At 34.7% G+C, this 26,658-nt stretch overlaps 1 protein-coding gene across 1 annotated transcript in view; it reads right to left on the bottom strand.

The window, feature by feature from the left end:
* Window positions 1–8,604: 8,604 nt before the first annotated feature.
* The window catches only part of TMEM232 (transmembrane protein 232), a 181,010-nt gene continuing 162,956 nt past the window's right edge, over window positions 8,605–26,658 (bottom strand). The window contains exons 12-13 of the mRNA XM_090279017.1: window positions 15,399–15,492; window positions 8,605–8,922 (exon numbers count right to left, since the gene is read on the bottom strand). Coding sequence (XP_090135143.1) covers window positions 8,716–8,922; window positions 15,399–15,492 — 301 coding nt within the window. The 3' untranslated portion in view covers window positions 8,605–8,715. The remainder of the gene's footprint in view (window positions 8,923–15,398; window positions 15,493–26,658) is intronic.

A 26,658-nucleotide genomic window follows, 5' to 3' on the forward strand; every position in this document is an offset into this window, starting at 1 on the left:
CTTCTTGCCAGTTCCTTTTTGCCTGCAAAGTTTCTTTTGAGAAATCAGCTGACAGTCTTATAGGCATCTCTTTGTAGGTAGCTCTCTGCTTTTCTCTTGCTGCTTTTAAGATTTTCTCTTTATCTTGAACCTTTTGCATTTTAATTATAATGTCTCTTGGTGTGGTTCTCCTTGGGTCTAGCTTGTTTGGGACTCTCTGTGCTTCCTGGACTTGTTTGTCCATTTCCTTCACAAAATTTGGGAAGTTTTCCTTCATTATTTTTTCATTTAAGCTTTCAATTTCCTGCTCTTCCTCTTCTCCCTCTGGCACCCCTATGATTCAGATGTTGGTATGTTCAAAGTTGTCACAGAGGTTCCCAAGCCTCTCCCTGATTTTTCAATTCTTGTTTCCTCATTCTGTACTGGTTGACTGATTTTTTCTTCCTTATGTTCCAAATCATTGATTTGAACCCCAGTGTCCTTCCCTTCACCATTGGTTTTGTGTGGATTTTCATTTTTTTCATTTAGCATAGCCTTCACTTCTTCACTTATATGTTTGCTATACTCAAGCATATCTGTCAAGTCTGAGCATCTTTATCACCAGAGTTTTGAGCTCTAGATCAGTTAGGTTGGCTATCTTCTCGTCTTTAGGTTGACTATCTCCTTGTCAGTTAGTTCTCCCACTGGAACCTTGATCCACTCCCTCTTTTAGGCCATACCTCTCTGTCTCCTCATCTTGACAGGCTCCTGTGTTTGTTTGCCTCTGTGTCTTCTGCAGAGCTGTTGCACCTGTTACATTGTAAGGGGCGGAGCCTTATGTATTCATCAGTACAGGGCAACCTGTTTCACCATGTTGTGGCATTGTCTGTGGGGGAGGGGTCTGAGAGGGAACAACGCTGCTTACTCAGCACTTGCCCCTTTTCCAGGCACTTCTCCCATCTCTCTAGCTGTTGTCCTGGCTGTCATTCCCAGAGTGGGTGGGTCTGTGGATGTTCTAGGACCATGGGGGCCCTTTAAACAAGCGGACTTTGCTGAGAGACCAGCAGTTTCTGCCTCTGCCCCAACCCCCATTGGTTTGCACAGTCAGAAGCAATGAGACTTGATTTTCCCTGGCACTGGGACCATGAACTGAACTGTGCAGTCTGGTCTGGTGCTGGGAGTACTCCTCAAATGTCCCTCCCTAGTTTTTAAAATGTGTGACTGCGCTTTCCACTGGCCTGACACTGCCATCATTGCTGCCACCACCACACTGCAACTACTCTGCCCTGGTCTGCCCCTCCTACCTGTCTGGATGAGTATCTCTTCTTTATATCTTTGTTTGTTGGACTCCATGTAGCTTGATTTTCTGGAACTTCTTGTCTCTAGTTTTGAGGTAGTTGTATTCCTTCTTAGTTGTGGAGAGAGATGCAGCATATCTGCCTAATCCTCCATCTCGATCAGAAGTCTTAAACCCTCTTAATATCATTTATTCCTCCATTCATTCAATCATTCTAGAACTACATGTTGAGAGCTTGTTATGGACTACACAGTGTTGTAATGTCAAAGCAATATATAATAGAGCAAAATTACAAAATATTTGCTCTGAAGAAGTTTACTCTCAATTTCTTCCTCATCTTTGTGACTGTCCCATTTTCACTCTTAACTAAACTTGCTGATGTAATTGTAACTCACTGTAACACAGTGCTTAAGAACACAGGCCTGGGGGTCAGTTAAGTCAGGTTCAAAAAAGGCTCACTTACTAGCTGTGCAACTTTAATCGAGCTAATTAACCTTTCTAAGCCTTAGTTCCTTATTTATAAAAATGATGATAATCCACATGCCCAGAGTTGTGGAAAATTATCACATGAAAAGCATTAACACAGTGTTTAATCCATAGTAAGACATAAAGATTCAATAATGTTTCCTTTTATTATCATCATCATCATCATCATCATCATCATCATCATCATTATTATCACATTATCACCAGGCCTACTTTCCTGCCTACTGTCCTTCTTCCTTAAAATTGTTGGTACGTTATTCATTTATCTAGAGTGGTTTTAAGGAGTTAAGTGAACAGGAAATGTAAGCTTCAAAATCATAGGAAAATAAAAGGAAATACAAGAGGATCTTAGTAAATCTGCATTTTAATACCTACTTCCCTTCCCAAATGCCATTTTGCCACCCCTAAAGGACAAGGACTGGATAAGTCTGCATCTACAACCTTGGTATTAACATTCCATTTTGCTTTTCATAGGCATGTTTTAAATAAAGCCTTCATTGTTCTTGTGAGGTAAGGTGGTGTTAAAAATTACCTGTATTATATTGATAAAGAAGTGATATGGGCATAGGAATTACTTGGAACTTATTTCTAGCTGCAATTATTACCAAAATTCTCTTTAAAAACTGATTTTTTTTCAAGGCTCAAAACGTGTCTAGTTTACAAAATGCAACACATCAATGAAGTAGAGTCAAGGGACAGAAAAAATAACCCTTGTGCTTGAATTGAAGATTCTGCAAAGGACCAGAAGTGGCATAGCCAAAACTTTTTCCCATTGGCTACACCACTGTTTCCCAGATACAATTTATTCTTTCCAAACTATCATAATCATAATTATATAATGGGGATGAATACAGAGTATCATCTTATTATTCACTCCTGAATAATTACTACAAACAATCATGATTTCACATTTCATGAATTGCCAAACTTTTAAAGAATTTTAACTTTTCAATTCCTTTGAGAACTCATCTAAACTGCACTATGAAATGAATTTTATATACTTGTGTGTTTACTTCTATACTTTCAGTGTATATTTATAAATGGCATTATATGTTTGGACAGACATAACCTCAGAATGGTATCATATTATCAATGGCAGAACTCCAAGGGGGGCCAAATAGTCTTACTATTTTGGCAAATCTGAGGAAGTGTAGTGCAGTGCCTAGAAGCCTACAGACCTTCATCCTTAAGTGACATTTCAGCACATTAATTTCTAGAAGACTCTGTTTCTTCATGATTCAAGGGAAATACTTTTACCTACTTCATAGCTTTGTATTGGATGAGCTAATGACTATCTCATGTAGAGCTTAGTGACCTGTAAGCGCTCAGTTTCCTCATCTGTACCATGAGAGGTTTAGATAATTCTTAGATCTCTTTTGGGACTAACATATGATGAGCTACTTCATTTCTCTTATTATCTCCCTATTCTCATAAGTATGGCTCTCTGTTGGCTCCAAGGTTTGTAATTGGCTTTCAAGTTCACCTTCAAGGGACTTTAAAGATTTATTATTTGGTCCATTAAAGGATAACTGAGTTTTGAGCTTCCTTTAATCCTTCTCCCTAAACCAGGTATGTGGAACGAGTGATGGTTGTTTAACTTAATTGAAAGACAATTTCTCAGCATTATATTTCCCTTTATTTGGCTTTTGGTTGAACTGGGCCTATCAGGAAGCTACCTACAGTCAAGCAGCCTGAGAATATAGCATTTATTCAAACTAAATTTTCCAATGAAATAAAGTAATGAATGTCCTTAAGAAGACACTTGAGAGTAAATATAGATACTCAAAGCATAACTAGATTGTGAATAGTCTGACTATGTATAAAAAAGTGGCACTAGTGATTCTGAAATGCTTAACCTCTACCTTGTTTATTAATTCATGAAAGAGAATCTTCCTTTTCCAAAATAGGATCATCTTGGGAAATTTCACTATGGATACCATAAGCATCTTTTAACTTTATAGTGCTTTGAAAATGTGTTTCTTTTCATTTTTGGCTTTCCAATGGAGCAGGAATAAAAAATAACAAGACACTAGGTATTATGTAAATAGGTCCCTTAGCTAGAATGATTAGAGGAAGAAGTAAGCTTGAATAACATGAAAGCCAAATTATCCTTGAAATCTATGTCACTATGAAAAATACATATAGCTCAAAGGTTACCAAATCATCAACGGAATTTGCAAAACTATATAAATAAATGAATTTATGTTATAGAAGATGATAACTTAAAGTGAGTTTTACTCTCAGTTTCCAAACATATCCCACACATCAGAGAAAATAGCTAGAATCAGCACAAGGAGCCTTACAAATAACTTTGTCACAGGGGCAAACCTAAGGCTGTGAAGTTCGATGTGGGCTTAATATACTGCTAAACATGTCTTTTCTGTGCAAGACACTGTCAGAACAGGTTTTCACAACTACCTCTTTGTCTTTAGCCCACAGGGGAGGAGGTGATAAATATCATCAACTAATTACGTATAAAACAAAGAAGATTGCTCTTGTTCCTGTTGCTACTTCAGCAAGTGGAGATATGAGGAGAAATGAAGAAGCTTCATGAGACCTATCGTGATTTTACTTGAGAATCACTAGCTCACCTAAACTGAGAGCTTAATGTGTGAGCAGTTTACCAAGCAATTACCAAGAAGTTAACTATGAAATTTCAAAGTCAAGGTCAGTGAAACTATAGAAAAATTTTTCCTAACCAGGAGGGATTTTGCTCCAGGGATTTTTGGTTGGGGGAATGTATGGGGGGAGGGTTGCTACTGGCATCTTGTGAGTAGAGACCAAAGATGCTAAACAGATGGAAATGCACAGAAAACCCCCTCCCCAACACATTAAATAATTATCCAGCTCAAAACGTCAAAAGTGCCAAGGTTGTAAAACCCTGCTCTGGAACCATGTGGTATAGACATACTGGAATGAGTATGATGGTATCTGGGAAGAAGGAACTGTATTTACCACTTATACATTGTAAGTTTCTTTGGATTTGTTGATATGGAAAAAGAACATTTAAAGTGATAAAAGTCACCCAAATCAACTAGTAGACAGTTATAGTCATATATTCCAAACAGGATTTTACTGGTAAGAGCATAAGAATCAATTACTTGCATTGTAAACATTACTATTGAGTTTCTATAATTGTTGCTGTGAGCTGCTTTTATCTATTACTCTGCAGGCCCCTTTCCCTGATAACCTACTCACTCATGTTCCCAGTGAGGATATTTGTGTTGGGTATTTTCTTCTTTAAACTTCTCTTCATCATGCCCTGCAAACCTTTGTGGATCTTTTGATTTCTCTTTTATAAATTGAGCTAGAAAAAATGCTTACTTTTATGTTTTGGTTACTCAGAATTTATAATTTCTTTTCTCCCTTTTGTTACCTAATATATATCTTCTAATTTCCAATACCCTAATGAAACTAGCTAAAATTCCTATAAATATTTTCTTCTCAATACGATAAAAGGTCTGTGATGTAGCTTGTGCAAAAAAATAAAAAGTTGCTTTGGTGGATGCTGTAGAGAACTTAAAATAAATGAATATAGGAAGATCTAGTTTGTTCTTTAAAATAAAAGGGAATTAAAGTAGCATGAAAACAAGTTTTAGATAGAGAGGAATTTAGACCTGAGATAGGTTAACACTTCCTAGGAGTAGAGATATTTACAGACGAGTAAGAGCTGCAGAGGATTAATAGACAAGACATGCAGTATCTTTCATCTTTCTCCTTCTCCTTCTCCCTCTAACCAAGTTCAAGTGGGAGAGTTGGGAAAATAAATAAAGCTGAGAAACCATAATCTGAACAACATGAGAGTAGTTTAAAACTCTCTGGTACCCACCTCAGCCTGAGGCTCACAGAAACCTATGTGAATTTTGAGGCAAAATTGATATTAAGAGTATATTACAAAGAGCCAAGAGTTCCAGTTGAGTTTGTGTTCTTATTGGAACAACGAAATGTAAACCTCTCTTATAAAGACAAATTGTAATAAAAGTTTCTGTTTAAACCATTTAAATTTTTACATTAACTTAACTTAAAAGGTGATGCTATATTACAAGGTTTTTTGTTTTTGTTTTTTTGGTCTCGTCTCAGGAGAGCTTGCAGAAAAAGCAGAAAGGAGCGCCTAAAATGCAGGGGGTAGAATTAGGCGAATTAAATGTTATTGCAAGGTCTAATGTGTTCTAGGCATTGAGCTTCAATTGTTTTCCAGTTATTTAACCAGTGTCAGCACCAAAACCACCCTTCTTTCCTCTGCTTTGTGGTGCTGGGGACAGGAGCACTGAAGAAGGAACTCGAATCTTCCTGTTTTCTTGCTCTTCCTAGCAGCATGGTTTCTTCAGTAGTCAATTTGTTCCAGTTTCTCTCTCTTTTTTTCCTTCCTGGGATCCCAAAATAGCCTTACTGTGCCTCGTCAAAGGGATGAACCAGTGCTTTGCACTCAGGGGCTGAGCCCCATGGTGTGCTATGCCTGCTCCACTCTTCCAGGTTCTAATAATCCAGCTGTTTTCTCTCTAACCCCTGAGCCTAGAGGTGGTAGCAGTTTCCTGCATTTAGGGTTTCTGTGTTATTTCTTTGTTTCCTTTTCATTTGCTCAGTTCCCGAACCCCTTTTAAAACAATTCCTTACATTAAACTCTTTGTTAAAATGACTAGTATATTTCCATTTTCCTAATTAGCTTCTGACTGATGCCACTATTTAGCTATATTGTACCCATTTTATAAAGGAGTAAACTGAAGCTGAGATGTGTTCAGTAACTTGCCCAATGTTTCATAACTAGCAGGAGGCATAAGTAAAATGTGAGCACAGATCTGTACAGCCTAGTCTTTGCTAACATTGCAGGACATAGGAGAAAAACTATAAGAGGTGTGTGTTTGCCAAATTTTAAGAATTTTAAAGAATAACTTAGTAAATAATTTTAGAGAATAAGAATAAAGCTATCTGTTATATATTTATAGTTGATTAATCAGAATTCTTATACTTTTATACACATATATTTTTGAATATATACATTATATATATGCAGGTTTATATGTACTTTCTTTTCGTTAGCTTCCTTCCAAATCTCTACTACTATGATAGGAGAAAGATTTTTAAAGATGACATAAATCCATAAGAAGGAAAGATAATAATAACAGCACACTGAAAATACTAAAAATTGTGGTGGTTAGAAAACAGGTGAATAAGTGAGAAGAGATTAAGCAGAACAGGAAAACAGAAACCTAAGTCTGCTGTGGGGAGGCCTTAAAGCAGACTACTTCATGCCTCAGAACATCAGAGAAGTTCAAAAATCGGAGGCATCAGGTTTCTAAAAGATGGACCTGAACTCCAGAACCCTCCCCTTTGACTTAGAGGCCAGTGGTTCCATTTCTTACAACCAGATAGAAAAATGATTCCTTAAAATGAAAGTCAGGGTTTGGTAAGGCTGATCTCACTGTGGGCCTTAAGGAGAGTAGTTTGGATGGAAGAATGGTAGAAAACTGAGACCTGCATGGTTAGAAGTGAGTGGTGGGGAGGGACTTCCAGGGGCAACAGTGAGTAGTTAGTTGATGGAGCAAGGTTTCAGAAGGGCTAGGATTCAGAGAAAAGGGACTGCTGGCCTTCTGCAGGAGGCATTTGTTTGCACATGTGAGGACAGCAAATGCTGAAGACAGGTGCATTGGGAGATGTTATATCTGAAAAGTTACATATCGAGGAGACAAGAATGAGACAAAAGATTTGGGAGGAGCAATATAAATCTGAATCCCCTCTAGTGGGAATCAAAATAGGACACACACACCCATAAACACATGCATACATGCACACACATTTCTACCACATGTTGTTACCTTAAATTTTTTAAATGATAGTTTAAATTCATATGATATAAGTCAAAACTTGTTGTCTATGTTTCAAATTTATCCCAAAATTATGTCTTCTGTTTGTTTGTTTTTTTTATATATAGCTGGTTGCCAACATTTTAAAATTGAACAACTTTTATTTTAAAAATAATTAAATTTAAAGTGTTTTTCTTGATAGACGGGTTGACCCTACAATACTGGACCTACATTGCAGAATACAGGCAAGTAATGGGAACTTTCATTGGCTAGAGTAGGTTTTCCATACCCCCTGTCATTAATTTATGTTACCTTTCTGACCTGGTAGTCATCTAAGTTTGACATCTCTAATAAAGTACCTGTGTCTTAAGTATCACCAAGTCACCTATGTAAAATTGAGGTATGGTTTTTATCTAAATTTTTCAGAAAGTGCGTAAGACATCACAGAAATCACACCCTACTACTCTTACCCATAGGTTGAGAGCATCAGATGGAGTGAACTGACATTTTAAAGATGACTCTTGATTAGATAATCAGCAAGTGCATCCGTACCCTCCAGGACCATCCAAATCCATTCTCATAATCTTACCTGACAAAGTAAAACCACTGTCTCAAGAGTCTCTGCTCGTATATGCTAAAGATAACTCATTCTGAGATGACTGGCCTATCCAGAATGTTTATAAACAATAATTTATCAAGTTATATCTTCTGTGATATGGTTTGGTTTGGCACATATTGACTAAGAAATATAAATCCAATTAGGTTCCTTACTTCTTATATTTGTATAATTATTATAAGAGAATCAGTTAATGTTCATTCTGTTTTCAAGAAATCTTGTGTGACTCATTAAAAATTTGCAGTTCATTTCCATCTAACTGTCCAATGAATATCAATACTCTAAGAATCATTGATTAAATATGCTTTATGATCACAAGATACGACTCAATTATGAAGTGTAGCTGTATTCTTAAAAATATTTAATTAGTAAAGTCGCTTCACTCAAATATGATTAAGAGCTAACAGTTTATTGAGGACTCAGATCTGACGATGACAGAGCCTGTACCAGAGCAACTCCTTTCTAAAAAAAATGGCTTCCAGTTAATTAGAAGAACTTTTTCCTAACATGTAGCTATCTTAGTCTCTTTCATACAATGAATTTCTGGCATATGGATCTCAATTTTGGGAGGTCATTTTCTTTTTTAATGCAGTTACTTCAGTCCTAGGAGGAAGCTCATAGGGTTTGGTTTGCCTGTGTAGTTTCTCTTCTCTTCTCTTCATAATTTCTCTGAAGTGATTTTTTTCCTCCAACTCTTTATCTTCCTGTTCTTTGGCCTCACATATTGCATCTTCTTTCTGTCGGATCTTTAGCTCTTCCTGCCACTGTTACAGAGAAAAAGAGTCATTTACATATGATTTTGTATGGAAAAAAATTAATTTAACTTCTCAAATGCAAATTCTAATATTCAATTCTTATATCCTCTTAGTTGTTCTCATAGATATTCTTCAGGAGTTTATACTCTACCACAGTAGAAAAATATATAAGCTATCTATCCCCCACACACAAAAAATAATTCTCTCTTAACATTTTAAATAATAATAAACTATTCAAAAGAAGAGATAATAAAGTTTATATTTCTATATACCAAATGAATTTGCTTTCTTCATCAGTATTGGTATTTAAATGAGAGCATGGAATCATGAAATAAGAAATCAAGTCAAAGCAAAACAGTGAAAGGCAGAAATTGTGGTATTATTACATGTGAGGTCAAAAATAAAGTTAATCAGATAATAAATGCTGATTTTGCAGCAGGCCATTAAAAATATCTAAGAAACTCATTTATTGCACTTGAGCATGTTAACTCATAATAGCAACAGCATATCTCGAAGCAAGGTCCCCAGCAATTAGGACTTGGAAATTAACAATGGCCTTTCAACTATGCATCATCAGGAGGAACTTTTTCCCTTCTAATATCTTTCATGAAGGAAATGGTGAAAAAAGGGGGTAAACAGTCCTTAGGCTGGGTGAAAAGTTCAAGGCAAAATGACCCCTAGCATAAAATGTTGGAAATTCCTGAAGATACTACCTACATTGCTTCCTTTGTCATCCTTCACTGATGCATATAAGGGAGGATCCACCAAAAAAACGAAATTATCTTCTGGAGGGCTTCTCTCACTAGATGAGTGTCCTAAGAATCCATCTATATCAGTGTACCAGCTGGCATTGTTGCAAGAGGCTGTGTTTAGCTTTGGTGAATTTTTTTTGAATATTCTTTCAACACATTTGCCCATTTCATGATGGGTGATTTACAAGCACACTTGCCCACACCATGCTGCATATTCAAAAATGGCATAACCCCCATGCCCCATTCTCCCTATTCACATCCCTAGTGATTTTTTTTATTTGCCGAGATGAAAATAATCCTCAAAGAGAAATGTCTTACTGATATGGAAGAAATGGAACAAATAACAGCAGAAGCACTAAAAGGCGTCAAAATTGATGAGTTCAAAAACTGTTTTGAGCAGTGGAAAATATTTTGATAGGTGTATTGCATCAATACTTTGAAGGTGACTGAAGTTTAAACATGTAAGAATAAGTGCACAATTTTTTTCAATTATCTTATAAATTACTATATATCAGTGCTGTGAATTATAACTATTATTTGTCAGCTGGAGTATAGAGATATGAATAAGCAGGAGCAAACCTCAAAATTCATAACACATCAGTCAACCTTCCAAAAGCAATAAAAATTTTAAAAATGTCAATATACTCAGAATAAATATTTTTAAAAAGCATAATAAAACCACATCTACTTTTAAATTTTCAGTTACAATTTTAAGACACAAGAAATAGAAATATTATTTGCACTTATCTTGAGACTGTTCCTATACATAGCTATTATTCATATAATTTCATTTCTTAGAAATAATTATTTTTATATATAATGAACTAAGTAGTAAAATTGTGTCACACAACTACCAATTTTAAGTTATAGCATAAAAGAGTAGTTGGTGAAATAAGATAGTATCTATAAACAAAGATAACTTATGTATTTATGTGATAGATTTCAATATACCTCATTACTTTGATCTCTACTTTGTGAAAAATCAACAGAAGATTAATTGTGAAGAACTCCCAGTAAAATGGAATGCTTAGGTTTCCCAAACAGCATGTATAAAAACAGGAATGTGGTATGTCACTAAGGTCTAGGAGGCTGTTTTCCCTCCTTTACCCCCTCGCTAGACTTGGCAAGGCTGGAATTCACCATAATATTGCAATCTTTCATTCTGTTAGCCCAGAAAAAAGTACACTTTTATTTCACATCTTTGTCTCTGTTGACTTTGATAAATTCTATTTGGATAAACCATTGTCTTGTCTTTATCTTTATCTGTCAATATTATCATTGATGTCACAGCTAGGAGGATGCAGGTTTTCTTAAAATTGATGAAAAATAGAAGCACCATTTACTGCTTTGTTCAATCCATTTACTCAGGGATTCAATCATCATGCTATGGAATACCAGCAGTATTTTAATATCTGCAGAACAATTAGTCATCTGCCTTATTTTTTGCTTATTATGATCACTCTGTAAAATTCAGTTGACTTAGCAGGACAATTAAACCTGTAGCTGTGTTTTTGTTTCTGTCAGTCTTACAAATTATACCTCCCCATACCCATTTCAATTCAGGTTAGGGATTACAAACCAGGAAATTGAGCAATGAGGGAAGATTAAAAAAGAAAAGTAGATTTGGAGTCCAAAGATTTGGTATGCACTCATTTACTAACTTTAAAACCTTTGGCAAATAACCTAAATGTAAACCACCATTCTTACTGGTAAATATTTTATGGAGTTGTGAGGATTCAAGTAATCTAAGGACATTTTGTAAAGTATAAAATATTATGTACAAAACATAATTGCTACAGCTATCTGTAAGAAAATGGCATTTACATAAATATTTGGTTAAATGATATTCAAAGAAACTTCCATAAACCTTCCCAAATCAATACCACACACTACTATTTGATTAGGCTAGCCACATATCAAATAATTTGAACCCTATCAGTTATCAAACTTATTTTCATAAAGGATTTCTTTACCCCTCTATAGCTACATTAGAAACAAATTCATGGTGGTGGTTAATTACATAATCCTTATGCCTTTGGCAAGTGGAAAAGATGAGAGTTTTTAGGATCCATTTCCTAGCCTTCTCTTCCTAACCTCCTCTCTATCATTCAGAATGTCCTCTGTCTCTTCAACTCACCCTAGGCAGATGAGTTTAATTACAAAATGATTAAAGTCTCTCTAATCTTTTAAGGGTACAGAATAGTCACTGAAAATGGAATCAAAAGATTTTTGTTCTGTTATTAAAACTAAACTACATATGTATATAAATATTGGCAATTTGCTATTTCTTATAATCTATTCTAGAAAATTTAGTTCAGTGAATAATAAAATTTGGATGCTGTAATTTATGAACCATTAAGAAATTTTTATAATACCCTGTATATGTGATATATTGGCTTAGAAAAACCTTCATTATTGAATTAAAATACAATACCACAGCTCTCATGTTTTGTTTCCACGGTATAATTCAGTTTCCAAATCCTAATACTTGTAACTATTGCTAGAGTGGTTTAAATATTAGCTATATAAAAAATTATAATGCAATGGGATCAATAAATGAAATAATCTTTTATTACTTCTCAAAAGATCACTAATTAAATAGAACACAAAAATCATGATCATGAGAGAATCCTAAACATTTTGGAATACTATGCAGCAGAAAGAAAGAACTTCTCCCTTTTGCAACAGCATGGATGGAACTGGACAATATTATACTAAGTGAAATAAGCCAGTCAGTGAAAGACAAATACTATAGGATCTCACCTATAAGAGGAACCTAATATACAAAAATAAACTAACAAGCAAAATAGAACCAGAGGCATGGAAACATGGAACAGACTGACAGTGACTAGAGGGCAGTGGGTAGGGGGATAATGAGGGAAAGAAGGGGAAGGGACTAGTCAAAGAACATGTATAAATGGCCCATGGCCATAGACAACAGTGTGGGGATTGACTGTGGGAGCAGGGGATGGGCTGGGCTAAGGAGAGCAAAGGGGGGAAAAATGAGACAACTGTAACAGAATAAGAATAAAATTTTTTTAAATACTAAAACTAATAAATGAATCAAGTAAAACAGAAGTATACAAAAAAAAAATACAAAATTAGTTGTGCTTTTGTACACCAATAATGAACTATCAGAAAGCAAAAACAGTCCCATTTACAATTGCATCAAAAAATAAAAATAAAATATCTAGGAATAAATAAAAATAAAATACATAGGAATAAATTTAACCAAGGATATCCTGTACTCATAAAATTATAAGACAATGAAGAAAGAAATTGAAGAAGATACAAGTAAGTGGAAGCATACATGTAACATGTTCATGTACAGGGAGAATCAACATCATTAAAATGTCTATACTCCCCAAAGCAATCTTAGATTTAATGCAGTTATCAAGATATTAATGGTGTATTTCATAGATTTAGAACAAGTGTTCCAAAAACTTATATTGAACTACAAAAGACCTCAAATAGCAACAGTAATCTTAAAAAAGAAGAGCAAATTTGGAGGAATCATGCTACTTGAAATCAAAGTATACTACAAGACCATAGTAATCAAACCAGCATGGTATGGTCATAAAAATAGACTTGGATGAATGAAACAGAATAGAGAGCCCAGAAATAAACCCACATTTTTATGGTCAATTAATATTTGACGAAGGAGACAAAAACATACAATGGAGTAAAGAGAGTCTATTCAATAAATGATGTTAGGAAATTGGACAGATAGTGCAAAGAAATGAAACTAGATCACTTTTTTAACACCATACACAAGAATGAACTTAAAATGGAATAAAGACTTAAATGTTAGACTCAAAATCATAAAAATCCTAGAACAAAACATAGGCAGCAAAATCTCAGACATTTCCTGTATCAATATTTTTTCTGATATATCTCCTTGGGAAAAAATACAAAAGAAAAAAATAAACAAATGGGATTTCATCAAACTAAAAAGTGTTTTCACAGCAAAGGAAAGCACCAAGATGAAAAGACAACCCAGTGAATGGAGGAACATATTTGTCAATAATACATCTGATAAGAAGGTAATATACAAAATTTATAAAGAACTTATAAAACTCAACACCAAAACAATAATCTAATAAAAAAGTGGGCAAAGGACTTGAACAGACACTTCCCCAAAGATGACATACAAATGGCCAATAGACATATGAAAAGATGCTCAACATCACTAATCATCAGAGAAATGAAAATTAAAACCACAACAAGATATCACCTTACTCCTGTAGGAATGGCCATCATCAATAAATCAACAAACAACAAGTGTTGGTGAGGATGTGGAGAAAGGGGAACCCTAGTACACTGTTGTTGGGAATGCAGACTGGTCCACCCACTGTGGAAAGCAGTATGGAGTTACCTCAAAAATTAAAAATATAACTGCCTTTTGACCCAGTGATTCCACATCTTGGAATATATCTGAAGAAACCCAAAACACTAATTTGAAATAATATATGCATCCCTATGTTCACAGCAGTATTATTTACAGTAGTCAAGATTTGGAAGCATCCCAAGTACCCATCAGTAGATAAGTGGATAAAAAGCTGTGATGCATTTATGCAATGGAATATTACTCAGTCATAGAAGAGAAGAAAATCCTACCTTATATAACAACATAAATGGACCTGGAGAGTATTATGCTAAGTGAAATGAGTGATTCAGGGAAAGACAAGTACCATACGATTTCACTTATTGTGGGATCTAATAAACAAAATAAACTAACAAACAAATAGAAACAGGCTGCTGGATACAGAAAACAGATGACAGTTGTCAAAGGGGAGGGAGTAGGGGGCTGGGTAGGAAGGGTGAAGGGATTGTGCAAAAGGAAAAAAAGACTCGTGGATACAGAAAATAGGATGATGAATGTCAGAAGGAAAGAGGAGCAGTGGGAGGTTCAATAGCGTAAAGGGAGGTTAAATGGTGATGGGAGGAGACTTGACTTGGGGTGGTGAATACACAACACAATATGTAGATGATGTATTATAGAATTGTGCATCTGAAACCTATGTAATTTTATTAACCAATGTCACCACCAATAAATTCAATAAAAATAAGTTAATCATGGAATATAAACAAAATATGACAGACAATAATAAACTATTGGAGATAAAATTAATTTAAACACATTCTATATCCAGTGAATCCATATCGTACTAAAAGGAAAAATAAAAGAAAATGGGCACGTTCTCTCCTGCTCCAACTCTGCTCCTAAAAAAAAGCACTCATAAAATGATTTGGCAACAAATCATCAACTAAATATAGCTCAATAGTTTAAAGTGTCTTAAGTGACTAGCCTTGTATTTCCACAGCTTTTAAAACTCATACCATGAACAAAGTGATTAAAGTCTTTCTAATATTTCACGGGTAAAGAATGGTTACTGAAAATTGAGTCAAAAGATTTTTGTTCCGTTAAGAAGAAACTGGTGTTAGTGTTCAGTGTTCAATATCAGATTCTTGTCAAAAGAAATCAGTACTAATTCAGGAAATAGGATAAGGTTTGTATTTTTAAATGACAGATGCCAAATTTTCTGTAACCCAATAAAGGCATTGATATGTATAGATAGTACAGTGAGATATAACTAAGTTTAGCAATGCCCAGTCATGGCTCTACTTTTAAGTTTCACATGTTGATATTTAAGTCTCAGAACTACACGTTCTAATTCCAAATACCTTTAAAAAACAAAGCTTTTGCCAACAATTTAAGAAAGCCAATCTTACGTGATGGTCAATGATTCTTGCCAATTCTTCATCTCCCTTGGTGAAAAAATCTGGATATGGAAACATGGGGAGTTCTGATAGAGAAGGATGTTTCCTTGAAGAGAACATAAGAACAGATTCAATATTAGGTATAGATATTCCTCCAGCCAGGAATATATAACTTTGAAAGTCATAATTGATTATTAAGCATTTTGATTCTACATTGTTAACATAAAGTACATTAGCTTTTAGTTTTAGTAAGCCATTAGGGGTTACTAAAACTGATATTTTGGAGGGTGGGATGTGACATATAGAATAAGAACTAGCAAATGAGATGTGAGGATATGCAGGGCTTAAGGAAACTTAAAGTTGAATATGCCCAATGGGGAGATGAAAGTGTGCATCACTATACATAGCCACATGACCCTGGAAGTTTTGGTGGAAGTCTAAGAATTTGATCCAAGATATACAAAAAAAAAAAAAAAAAACAAGAAAAGCAAAAACAAATAGACAAACAAACAAAACAACTGCTGTGACTTCAGTACGTCTCCAGGCTCTTTGTATGACTAAGGGTGGCGCTATGAGAGACAGCTCAGCAACAGCTCAATGGAAGTGTTGGCAGTGGGAAGCGGATATTACACTATTAGAGATTTAGTGTTAAATTGTTCATGTAACAATTGTATTACTAAAGTTATTATGAAGTAATTACTGTGAGTCCAGAAATAGGGAAAGCAACAAATGGTAGTTGAGAATATGGTTTTGAAGGAGAGAAAGTGGGTTTAAAGGAAAAACTGCCAGGAAAGAAGCTAAGGAGCGACATAGCTGGTGAAAATTTTCCAAATTCAATGATGTCTGATAAATTTTTATGACTAAAATGTATGTCTATATGCATTTTCCAGTTTCTGCCTATATGGAACTCTATATTTTTGATACTTTATGCTTCCTTCCTATCACTAAGTCCCCTTGCTTTATGCTATAGTAAATGCTTCTCAAATCTTCCCTTTATCTTCATCTCCATCATCATTTTCCTAATTTAAACCACCATCTTTCACCTGGATTCAGGCCTGCTTCTTGGACTCTCCACATTTAGCACATCTTACCCTCTACTCCTCCTCCATCTTTGCTGCAGAGCTGTTTAATCTACTTACCCTTCAACTGTTAGTTCAAGTCCACATAGCTCTCAATCCACCATGGGCCCTTCCTCCATCATACTTATCTCAGCTGTGATTTCACAGTTATCTGTGTGCCTGGGTGAGTTTTATGTCTCCTTGCTAGAATATGAGCTACATGATTGTGACAACTTGGCTTACTTATCATTGTCCTATCAGTGCCCAACGTAGTACCATCAGACACTCAATGAATGTTTGTATGTTTAGTAAATTATGAAATGAATAAATGAAAGCTGTGACATCAGTAAGAGTCTACCACAAAACATACTTAAGTCAGTAGAACAATGTCCAGGATAGCAGCAGAATGGCAATCTCAGGAGACAAGTCAGAGAGGGGAACTAATAGGAAGAGTTCAACTTAAGTGGCTGGTGACCAGAAAAAATATATGGAGTCCTCTTCCAACCGATAAGATTCAGAAATATTGTGGAGCAGAAGAGCAATGAGCTTCCCATAATATGTAGAATAAGGACCCTAGCCATCTACTAAAATATTAAAGGAAAATATGATTTTAGAATGCTGGAGGATTCTGGGACATTAGGGGGTCAACACTGGTTAACTATATTTTGATATTCAAAGAAATGTGCTAACTGCAGTGAGAAAGGAATAACACAGAATATTAAAATTATTTAAAGGTTAAAACTATTCAAGTAATTTGCCTCAAATTTCTTCTTGAATTATAAAATTTAAAGAGACACATAACAATATATTAGAAAACCTTTAAAATGAAAAGATTAGAATACAACAAGGATGCCAGCCTGTTAAATCAAGCACGTCATTGTCTGGGGACAGCCAACTGACCTGGAGTTTGCACGATCCTTCCCCGTGTGGGAAGGCCACCATCCCCTCCACACCCCCACTCTTATTAGGGATTTCTGGACCCAAAGGTAGGTAGGACGACAGCCATGTCCAGCTTGAAGCAGGTAGAGGAGCTCGAGACCTTCACCTGTTGTCCTTTATAAGATTATAAAGGGTCTTAAGCCTGAGAGGGGGATTGTTATATTCTTATTGTTAAAATAATTAATTAATTAATTAATTCTTAAAAAAAGAAGAAGAAAAAGAATATATGAAAGGGTGAAATGGGAGAGCTTGTATGTACGACCCATGGGCATGGACTTGGGGGGTTTGCTGGGGGAGAGGGGTGCTGGGTGGAGGGGAGCAAAGGGGAAAAGATTGGAACTATTGTAACAATATAATCAATTAAATATACTTAAAAATAAATAAATAAAATGGAAAGATTAGGTGGATACACACTTGTGTATCTATGCTTTCCAGTTATATCAGTTGAATCATTTGTACTAAAAAGGAAAGAATAATATATAATTATAACACAAGTCAACCTGAGACAAACATTCAATGATATAAACAGAAAAAAATAGTAAAAGGCTTATGCATATGGGATCTGTACACAGATCTTGAAGCAAATTTTGGTTCTAACACCTGGTATTATTTAATCCCTCTGTTCCTCAGTTTTTTTCATGTCTAATATAAAAAACAGTACCTGCCTTGTTTTATTTTTATAAATATTAAAAAGGAATAAGGCATAAACATGTTTGATCAAGCAAATACTAAACAAGTTTCAGATGCATTATTCTTATCACCATAATTATCAAAAGAATTCAGAGGAAGAAGCCATGGCAAAACAGAGACAATTTAAGTTTTTCTTTAAGTTCTTCTGACTTGGATACTTTTTACTCCTTATTCTTTCTTAATTTCTCTGTCTAGGACTTTCAGTACTATGATGAATACAAGTGGCAAGAATAGGCAATTTTTGTCTTGTTCATAATGTTAGAGACAAAAACTAACAATCTCTCACCATTGAGTATGTTAACTGTGGACTTGTCGTTTATGACTTGTATTATGTTGAGGTACAATCCTTCTGTCCCCAATCTGTACAGAGTTTTTATGATGAAAGAATAAAAATTTAAATTTTTTCATGTCCTTGTTCTGCATCTATTGAGATGATCTTATGATATTAAAATTTTCACTCTAATAATGTGATGTATTACATTTATTTATTTATGTTTGTTGAACCATCCTTGCATCCCAAGGATAAGTACTACTTAATTATGCTATGTGATCCTTTTGAACTTGCTTCGTAGTAGTTTGTTGAGAATTTTACATGTATATTCATCAGGGTAATTAGCGTGTACTTTTCTTTCAGTATCTTTGTCTGACTTTGGCATCAGGAGAATGCTGGCATTATAAAATGAGTTGGAGTGTTCTTTACTCTTAGATTTCTTGGAACAGTTTGAGAAAGACTGGCATTAATTCTTCTTTAAATGTCTGATAGAATTAACCAGTGAAGACTGTATTTATTGGGAGATTTTTAATTACTGATACAATTTCCATACTTGTTATAGACCTGTTCAGATTTTCTATTTCTTCATGATTCAGTCTTTGTGGGTTGTATGATTCAAGGAATTTATTCACTTCTTTCACTTTATTATTTTGTTGGCATATACTTGTTCATAATGGTCTCTTATGATCCTTTTTATTTCTGTGGTATCCATTGTAATGTCTTTCTTTTTTTCTTATTTTATTTCAATCTTCTCTCTTTTTATCTTGAAAAGCCTAACTAAAGGTTTGTCAAATTTTCTTTAAAAAACAAACAGTTCTCAGTTTTATTAAACTTTTCCATTTTTTTCTGGTCTGCTTAATTTATTTGTGCTCTAATCTTTATTATTTCCTTCATTCTGCTAATTTTGGGTTTATTTTGTTTACTCTTTATAGTTTCTTGAAGTATAAAGTTTGGTTATTTGACATCTTTCTTTTATTCTTAATATAGGCACTTATCACTCTAAACTTCCCTCTTAGAACTACTTTTGCTGCATTCCATCAGTTTTTATATGTTATGTTTCCATTTTTGTTTATTTCAAGATACTTTTTTATATTTCATTTGATATTTTGACATATTGGTTGTTCAGGAGAATGTTGTTTAATTTCCGCACTTTTGTGACTTGTTTTGTGATCTAGCATATGATATCCTGGAGAATGTTTCATGTGCACTTAAGAACAATGTACGGTCTGCTGCTTTAGGGTAGAATGTTATGTATATGTCTCTTAGGTCAAATTGCTCTAAAGTATAATTCAAGTCCAATGCTTCCTTTTTATTTGTTTTGTCTGGATAATCTGTTGTTGAAAATGGGATATAGATGTCATCTACTATTATTGTCATGTTGGTTATTTTTCCCTTAAGATCTGTCAGTATTTGCTTAATACAGTTTGTTCTTCCAATGTTTGGTGCATGTAATTCTAATTTCCTCTTAATGAATTGACTCCTTGGTCAGTATGTGATGACTTTTGTTTTTTGATAGTTTTTTAGTTAAAGTATGTTTTGTCCAAGGTAAGTATAGCTATTCTTGCTCTTTGCTTCCATTTGCATGGAACATGTTATCCATTCCTTCAGTTTGATTCTTTGTGTGTGCTTAGAGCTGAAACAAGTCTCATGTAGGCAATATAGAGTTAGGTCTTTTTTTCCTTTTAATCCTCACCCAGCAATATGCTTATTAATTTTTTTTTTTTTTTTTTTTAGAGAGAGAGGGGAAGGGAGGGAGAAACACTGATTGTTTGCCTCTTGCAAGCACCCAGATTGGAACTGAACTCATAACCCAGGCATATGCCCTGACCAGGAATCAAACCCACAACCCTGTATCTATGGGGTGACACCCCAATCAACTGAGCCACACCAGCCAGGACTGGGTTTTGTTTTTGTTTGTTTGTTTATTTGTTTGTTTTTTTATGCATTCAGCCACTCTATCGCTTTTGATTGGAGAATTTAGTCCATTTACATTTTAAGTAATTATTGGTGGATAAGGACACACTATTGACATCTTATTAGTTGTTTGCTGGCTCTTTTGTATTTTCTTTGTTCCTTTCTTCCTTTGTGAACTGATTATTTTCCATATGGGTATGTTTGACTCACTTCTTTTTATTTTTTGTGTATTAACTCCAGGTTTTTTTGCTTTATCGTTACTATAAGGCTTATATAAAATATATTGTTGATATAACACTCTATTTTAAGCTGATAACTTAACTTCAGTCACAAACAAAATTAGATCTTAAGTTTACCATTCAGTTATACTTTAGTACAGTTTTCCCTAATTGCACTTTAATTTAGTATTCTTAGGAACCATGGATCATTCTGGAAACTGAAGGTTTTCAAATCTGTAAAGACACATTTAACCATAACTTTCACATTTAAAACCCCACCTGGTAATATTTAATCTTTTATGGATCTTTAAAGCATGAGGTTAAAAAATAAATAATTTTCTGGACACATAAATAACAGATATTTAATCTCAATTAAGTAATTTTGATTTTCTTTTTTATAAAGGTGATTCATTCATTTAGCAAATCATATGTCTTTTCTTTGAACACTATTTTTGTTTTCTTTTACCATAATTGTTTTGCCCAAATCACAGAGCCTCAAGATTATAGCTTCCTGTAAAAGACAACATTTAAAGTGCAGCCATTTACAAGAAAGTTAATCCAAAGTTAAAAAAACAAAACAAAAAACTAACACCAAATAAATCCTTTTGGGTATTTTTGAAGGGTAGGTTAGTAAAGAAATAGCTTGTTCCTGACTTGACTATTATCATTACCATTATTTGATCTCACACTTACATATTTGGTAGCTATTTAATTGCCTTTGTTGTATAGTCCCTGCATTATAAAACATTCTATGGTTATAGTCTGCTTAATGAGTTAAAAATTGTTCTGCTCTCATCCCTCCAACATCTACAGCCTGGGTAGTGATCCTTTTTGTGCTTGGCATGAAGAACTGCCAGTAAGGAAGCTCCAGTGTTCTTGGCTTCTGTTTCCAGTGATCTTGTCCCACGGGCTTTGTCTCAGACACCAGGTGCTATAGTTTCAGTCTTGCTTTTCCTGGCCAGCCAGACTATTGATCCGGTGGTTTCCATACAGTACTTGCCAGAAAGTTTCAGGTGTCACTTTCACCTTGACTAGACCTTACAGAAGCAACTAAGGAACTCAAAGTCAAAGCTTTTTGATTTTTAATTTCTTTTCAATCCACTGAGTCAAAATTTACAATGTATATGTTCCATTGGAACAATTTTTCCTATACTCCGGACATAAAATTTTGCAGTCCTGAGCCAAGGATGGTCCTCTGCCACTCTAGTATTTCTGACTCATCTTCTATTTCAGTTTATCCACAAACCCCTAAATAAATTTAGTCATTAACGTCTGGAGTCTTTTCATAGTCTCATTTCAGACACTAACCTGTGTACTTATCACAACAGAATTGTGATGTGATTGAAAGATGCCAAAAGACATAGTAAAAGAACATTAAGTTTCTTTAAAAGTAGCTTATAGGAGCTAATGGAGATGGTTTCACAAAGCAGGAGGAAACATATTGTGCTCCAGGCTGAGGTGTGCCTCCAGGAACACCTCTGAAACAAATCAGGAAGGATGAGTGTTGTTAGTTTGAATCCGTACATATAATGTGAGTGAGTATATTTATCAAAGAGCCCTTTGAGGTTGCGTGGAGAAGATGTAACAGTTTCAGTTGTGAATGTGTTGAGTTTCATTGTCTTCTTATCCTGTTGAAACTGGTTGTCACTAGGCCTGTCATTCTGGGAATAGTCCTCACCACTTTTGGGGATTACTATTTCCTGAACCCAGCATGTTCTTTTTTTTTTTTTAAGGCTTATTCCCTCATTTGGAGAAAGACATTCTTAAGAAGCATCTAAAATATGGTAAATAGAAGGTAAATAATTTCAAAATATCTTTATTGTCCCTTCACATTTAACAGATTGAGGGAGGAAAATATTCAGGTGTCATTTGTTCTTTGAACTCTAACCAAATGAAGAACAGAATAGATTCAATTAATTTTCATATGAAATATTTTTACCTGTTTTCCAAAGATTTTTGATGAATATACTTAATTACAAGAGATATTTGTAGTTTTAGAGTGAATATTACTGTCCCTCCGTTTATTGAGGCTGTACCATCTTCTTTCTGATCCTGCTTTTGAAACATCTGATGCCATCCTGACTTCCAAGCATTTGTAGCCTATTTATTCTTTCTAGAGCTATATTATTCAAGATATTTACTCCTGATTTTCCTAAAAGAAAAATGCTGAAATCTCAGCAAAACAGATGTATACATCTTACTCACTAAAATTTGATGCAGTTCATTAGGAGCTCTGCTTCATCTCGTGACCCAGGAATCCAGGCCCTTTCCAATTATAATGCTACCATCTCAACCCCAATCATGAAATGAAATGAGTTCCTTTGTTCTTCACATGTCCATGTTGTTAATATGCCTAACTACCCCTTTTAAGATTGCTTTTTTGTTTCCTGAGATGTATTTTTTTTCCAGTACCTTTTCTGAATTTTCTTCTCCTCTAATGATAGGAATTTTCCCCCCAAAGTTTTCTCTACTTGCGTTATTTTCTTCCTCATGATCATCTGGATTTAATTACTACTATTACCTAGGAGGTTTTTATTACCACTTTACCCTGCTTCTAGCTTTATAACTACTTGGTGGACATATCTACCTCAACGTCTCAGTGACATCAAAAACTCAGTGTGTCTAAAACTGAAGTAATTTAGTTTCATTTGCTATTGATTAAATGAATATCCGTGGAGCATCTACTACGTGCTCAGTCAGTTCTGTACCAGATTCTAGGACCACAAATCAGATTCTTGCCTTCAAAAGGCTAAGAATCTAATGGATCCTTCAAAATTTGTCCCTTTTCTGGTTCACTATTTAGTTAAAAGCACTATCAATCTCTCAACTATCTAGGCTCAACATTTCTGGCTTGCTGTAGTTAGTTAATTAGTTAGTTAGTTTGTTTACTCTTCTCCTTCTCTTGCTTTTCACATCCAAATAGCTGCCTGAAGCTATATTTTCTGCCTGGTCTTCATCTCTGCTGTCTATTCTCTATTTATGTTTTACAATTCTTGCCTATACTTTTGAAATAGTCTCCTAAATTATCTTATTATCTCCAAATCTCTACATTTCAATTTATCTATCTATCTATCTATCTATCTATCTATCTATCTATCAATCCATCTATCTATCTATCTTGTATCTCTCTCTCTCTCTTTATGTTTATTGTTGAAACTATTACAGATGTTCCCATTTACCCCCTTTGCCTGCCTCTACCCCTCCCTGCCCCCCTCCCTTTGGCCATCACCACATTGTTGTCTGTGTCTATGTGTTATGCACATAAGTTTTTGGCTAATTTCTTCACTTCGATTTATTTTATAACCTATTGCCAGTTCTGTCTTGCTAAAGTAGAACTCTTGGATTCACCCTCACTCTTCCAGGCTTAGCACAAGTGCAGGTAAATTGTAAAAATCTAATTAAAAATATTTAACACTTGAAAGACATGAACATCAGCCAATCAGCACAGGTGTCAGATAGGTTTTAACTAATCAGAACAAATGCCAGATGTAAGCAACCAAATACAACACCAGCACTTTCCACCATTCCTAGATCTAATTACCCCCACCGCATAGTCAGATGTGCTCTTGGGGCAGACACTCTACTGTATTCACCAAAATCATGCTATATTTGTCTTGGACACAAAGAGAGACCATGTTTCCAGTTCTATTACTTCTTATCAATGAAATCAGTATGAATGTTCTGAGCTGAGTTAGTGAGGCACAAATGCCCTCCTCTTGGTTATCCTTACTCACATAAATGATGCGAAGGACCTATGCTAGAGCCAAACTACAAAATGAAAGAACCTAGGTCCCTGACTGACCACACAATAGGCCATCTGAGAAGGAACACCACATTCGGCTGTAATGAAACAAGAAATAAATACTTACTGTGTTAAGCCACTGATTATTCAGTACTTACCTATTTTTGGAGCTAAATTTGCCCTACTATGTAATTCTCCCATCTATGTCCTTAACACCTTGTAACTGTCTCTATTTGAGAGGCATTCAGACTATAATTCATATGCTTTTTATGTGTACATCTATCTTTTCCTTTAAATTCAAAACTCCTTAAGAGCAAGGATTCTGTCGTATTTTATCTCTAGAACATAGTCTATTTACCTAAACTTAAACACACCCTGAAAATATGGCTCTTAGATGTTGCTTTATGAATGATTTCTGTTATTTTATGACATGCTTCAATAATCCTAATACTCTGATGGTCCCTCATAGCCTAGAACAAAAAGTTTAAAGTCTCAGGCTGGTTTCAAGGGTCATGATTATCTGGCCACAGCAGGCATATTTTACTACTTCCTTTCTCAGTGCTTTAATCTTATAGTCACTGTTTTCAATAAATTCCCATAATCCTCTGCTTCAATAAAGTTGTTTATACTGTTCCTTACATATAGAATTATTTTCAATCTGTTCAGAATCTATTTCCTCCTTAAAGTCTAACTTAAGTAACTTACTATCAATTAAACATTTCCTAGTTTCTTTCAGCAAGAAGCTTTCTCTCCCTTCTAGGAACTCTTATAGCCCTTTAACTTCCTTATTGCATTTATTATTTATACTTAACATTATAGATATTTATGAACCTCACTCATTACACATTTGCTCTTTTAAAAGTTCAATAATGTGATATATTTCCAAGTATGGGATCTTTTTATATAAAATAGGAAGTACAATCATTATCTCTTTATAGTTCAGCAGTTTACTTAAGGAAAATGTTTACAAGCAAGTGGTAAAATACTGAAAGATGTTCAACTACTATTTTTGTCGATTCTGGCTAAGCAGTGCAACATGTTCTAGCAAAGTAAACTACCATAGATCCTTATTCAGTTTAGATTGCTTGTTTTTTTAACATCTCACTTCTAAAGTAAGGATGGCTATAGAATCTTCACCTTAGGAAATAACCTGTTACAATTGCAGTAGAATAACAAATGTCCATTTTGCCACAAAAACATGGCATATACTTAAAAGAAATATAACAAAATGCTATTTGAATTAATTTTATAACAATCACTGCAGATGATGGATAAAGCCATAACTAGATGTTAGATGGGACAAATGTATTTTTTAGCACAGACAACTGATAATTTTTGGCTAGTTGGTTAGTTAAACTCTTCCAGTTGCTTAGTTCCACCTCACTGCCCCTCTCAGTTTTGAACAGTACAATACAGTACACTTTTATATGAAGAACCAATCCAGATTTCTTACATTTCCCTGGGATTGATTTTGTGGCATCTGAGGTACGGGTAGTGGATTGTTCTGTGTGCACACAGAGAAGCCTTGAATTGATTTAAAATGAACCAGGTCAGTGTAGATCAATTTAGGCCATGCCAACCCATGAGGAGATGCAAATTCAGATTGTCCTATTGAGGCCAAAAATAGATTCCATCAAATATTTGTTAAGCAGCTTTTGAAAATGTATCTTAAAAGAGATAGTCATAAATATCCCAGATTCCTGTAGTACTGCAAATAAGTGGAAATGGAAGAAAGAGCAGGGGATAAAAAGATATTTCAGCAGAAGAATTTCCTAGTTTACAGCCCAGTGTTTTTATTTTCTATGTTAATCAGTTTAGGAGGAAGGACACCATTACAAAAAAAGAGCCAACTGTGCTTGTCATTTGTAATTTCTCCTGCAAAAGTGACAAAGGGCAGTATTCAGTTCCAAACTCAAGGAACAACATTGCACCTGAATGCACGCGTATACTCTTTTCAGTGTGTGAAGTGCTTAATAGAAAGCTTTTCATGCGAAGCACCTGGAAAACCAATAAGTAATAATTAATCCATAAAGCTACTGCATCAAATACAGTAGTCCCTCTCTATATTGCGGTTGACTTATCGTGGCCTCACTGTATTGCAGGATTTTTAAAAATACTATATTTAATTATTTATCGCGGATTTCTTGCTATATTGTGGGATTTTGAGGTACTGTATATGTATGTTGTTAAAGTTACATAGGTTTAAGAGTGTAGAATAAATGTAAGGTTCCTACTTCACGGTGGGGTCTAGAATGTAATACCCGCAATAAGTGAGGGAATACTGTACTAGACTTTGATAGCCACATTGCTATGAATAGTGATTGCTTCACTGATGTCATAAGATCATTGCTGTGCCTTATCAATAATTTCATCTTCAAAAAAGAATGTGGAAAATGATTTTATAACTTCTTTATCTGTAGCACAATGAGCTGTTCCCCAT

This window comes from Furipterus horrens, unplaced genomic scaffold (assembly GCF_987537825.1).
Source record: "Furipterus horrens unplaced genomic scaffold, mFurHor1.1.pri manual_scaffold_5, whole genome shotgun sequence".
Taxonomy (NCBI): Eukaryota; Metazoa; Chordata; class Mammalia; order Chiroptera; family Furipteridae; genus Furipterus; species Furipterus horrens.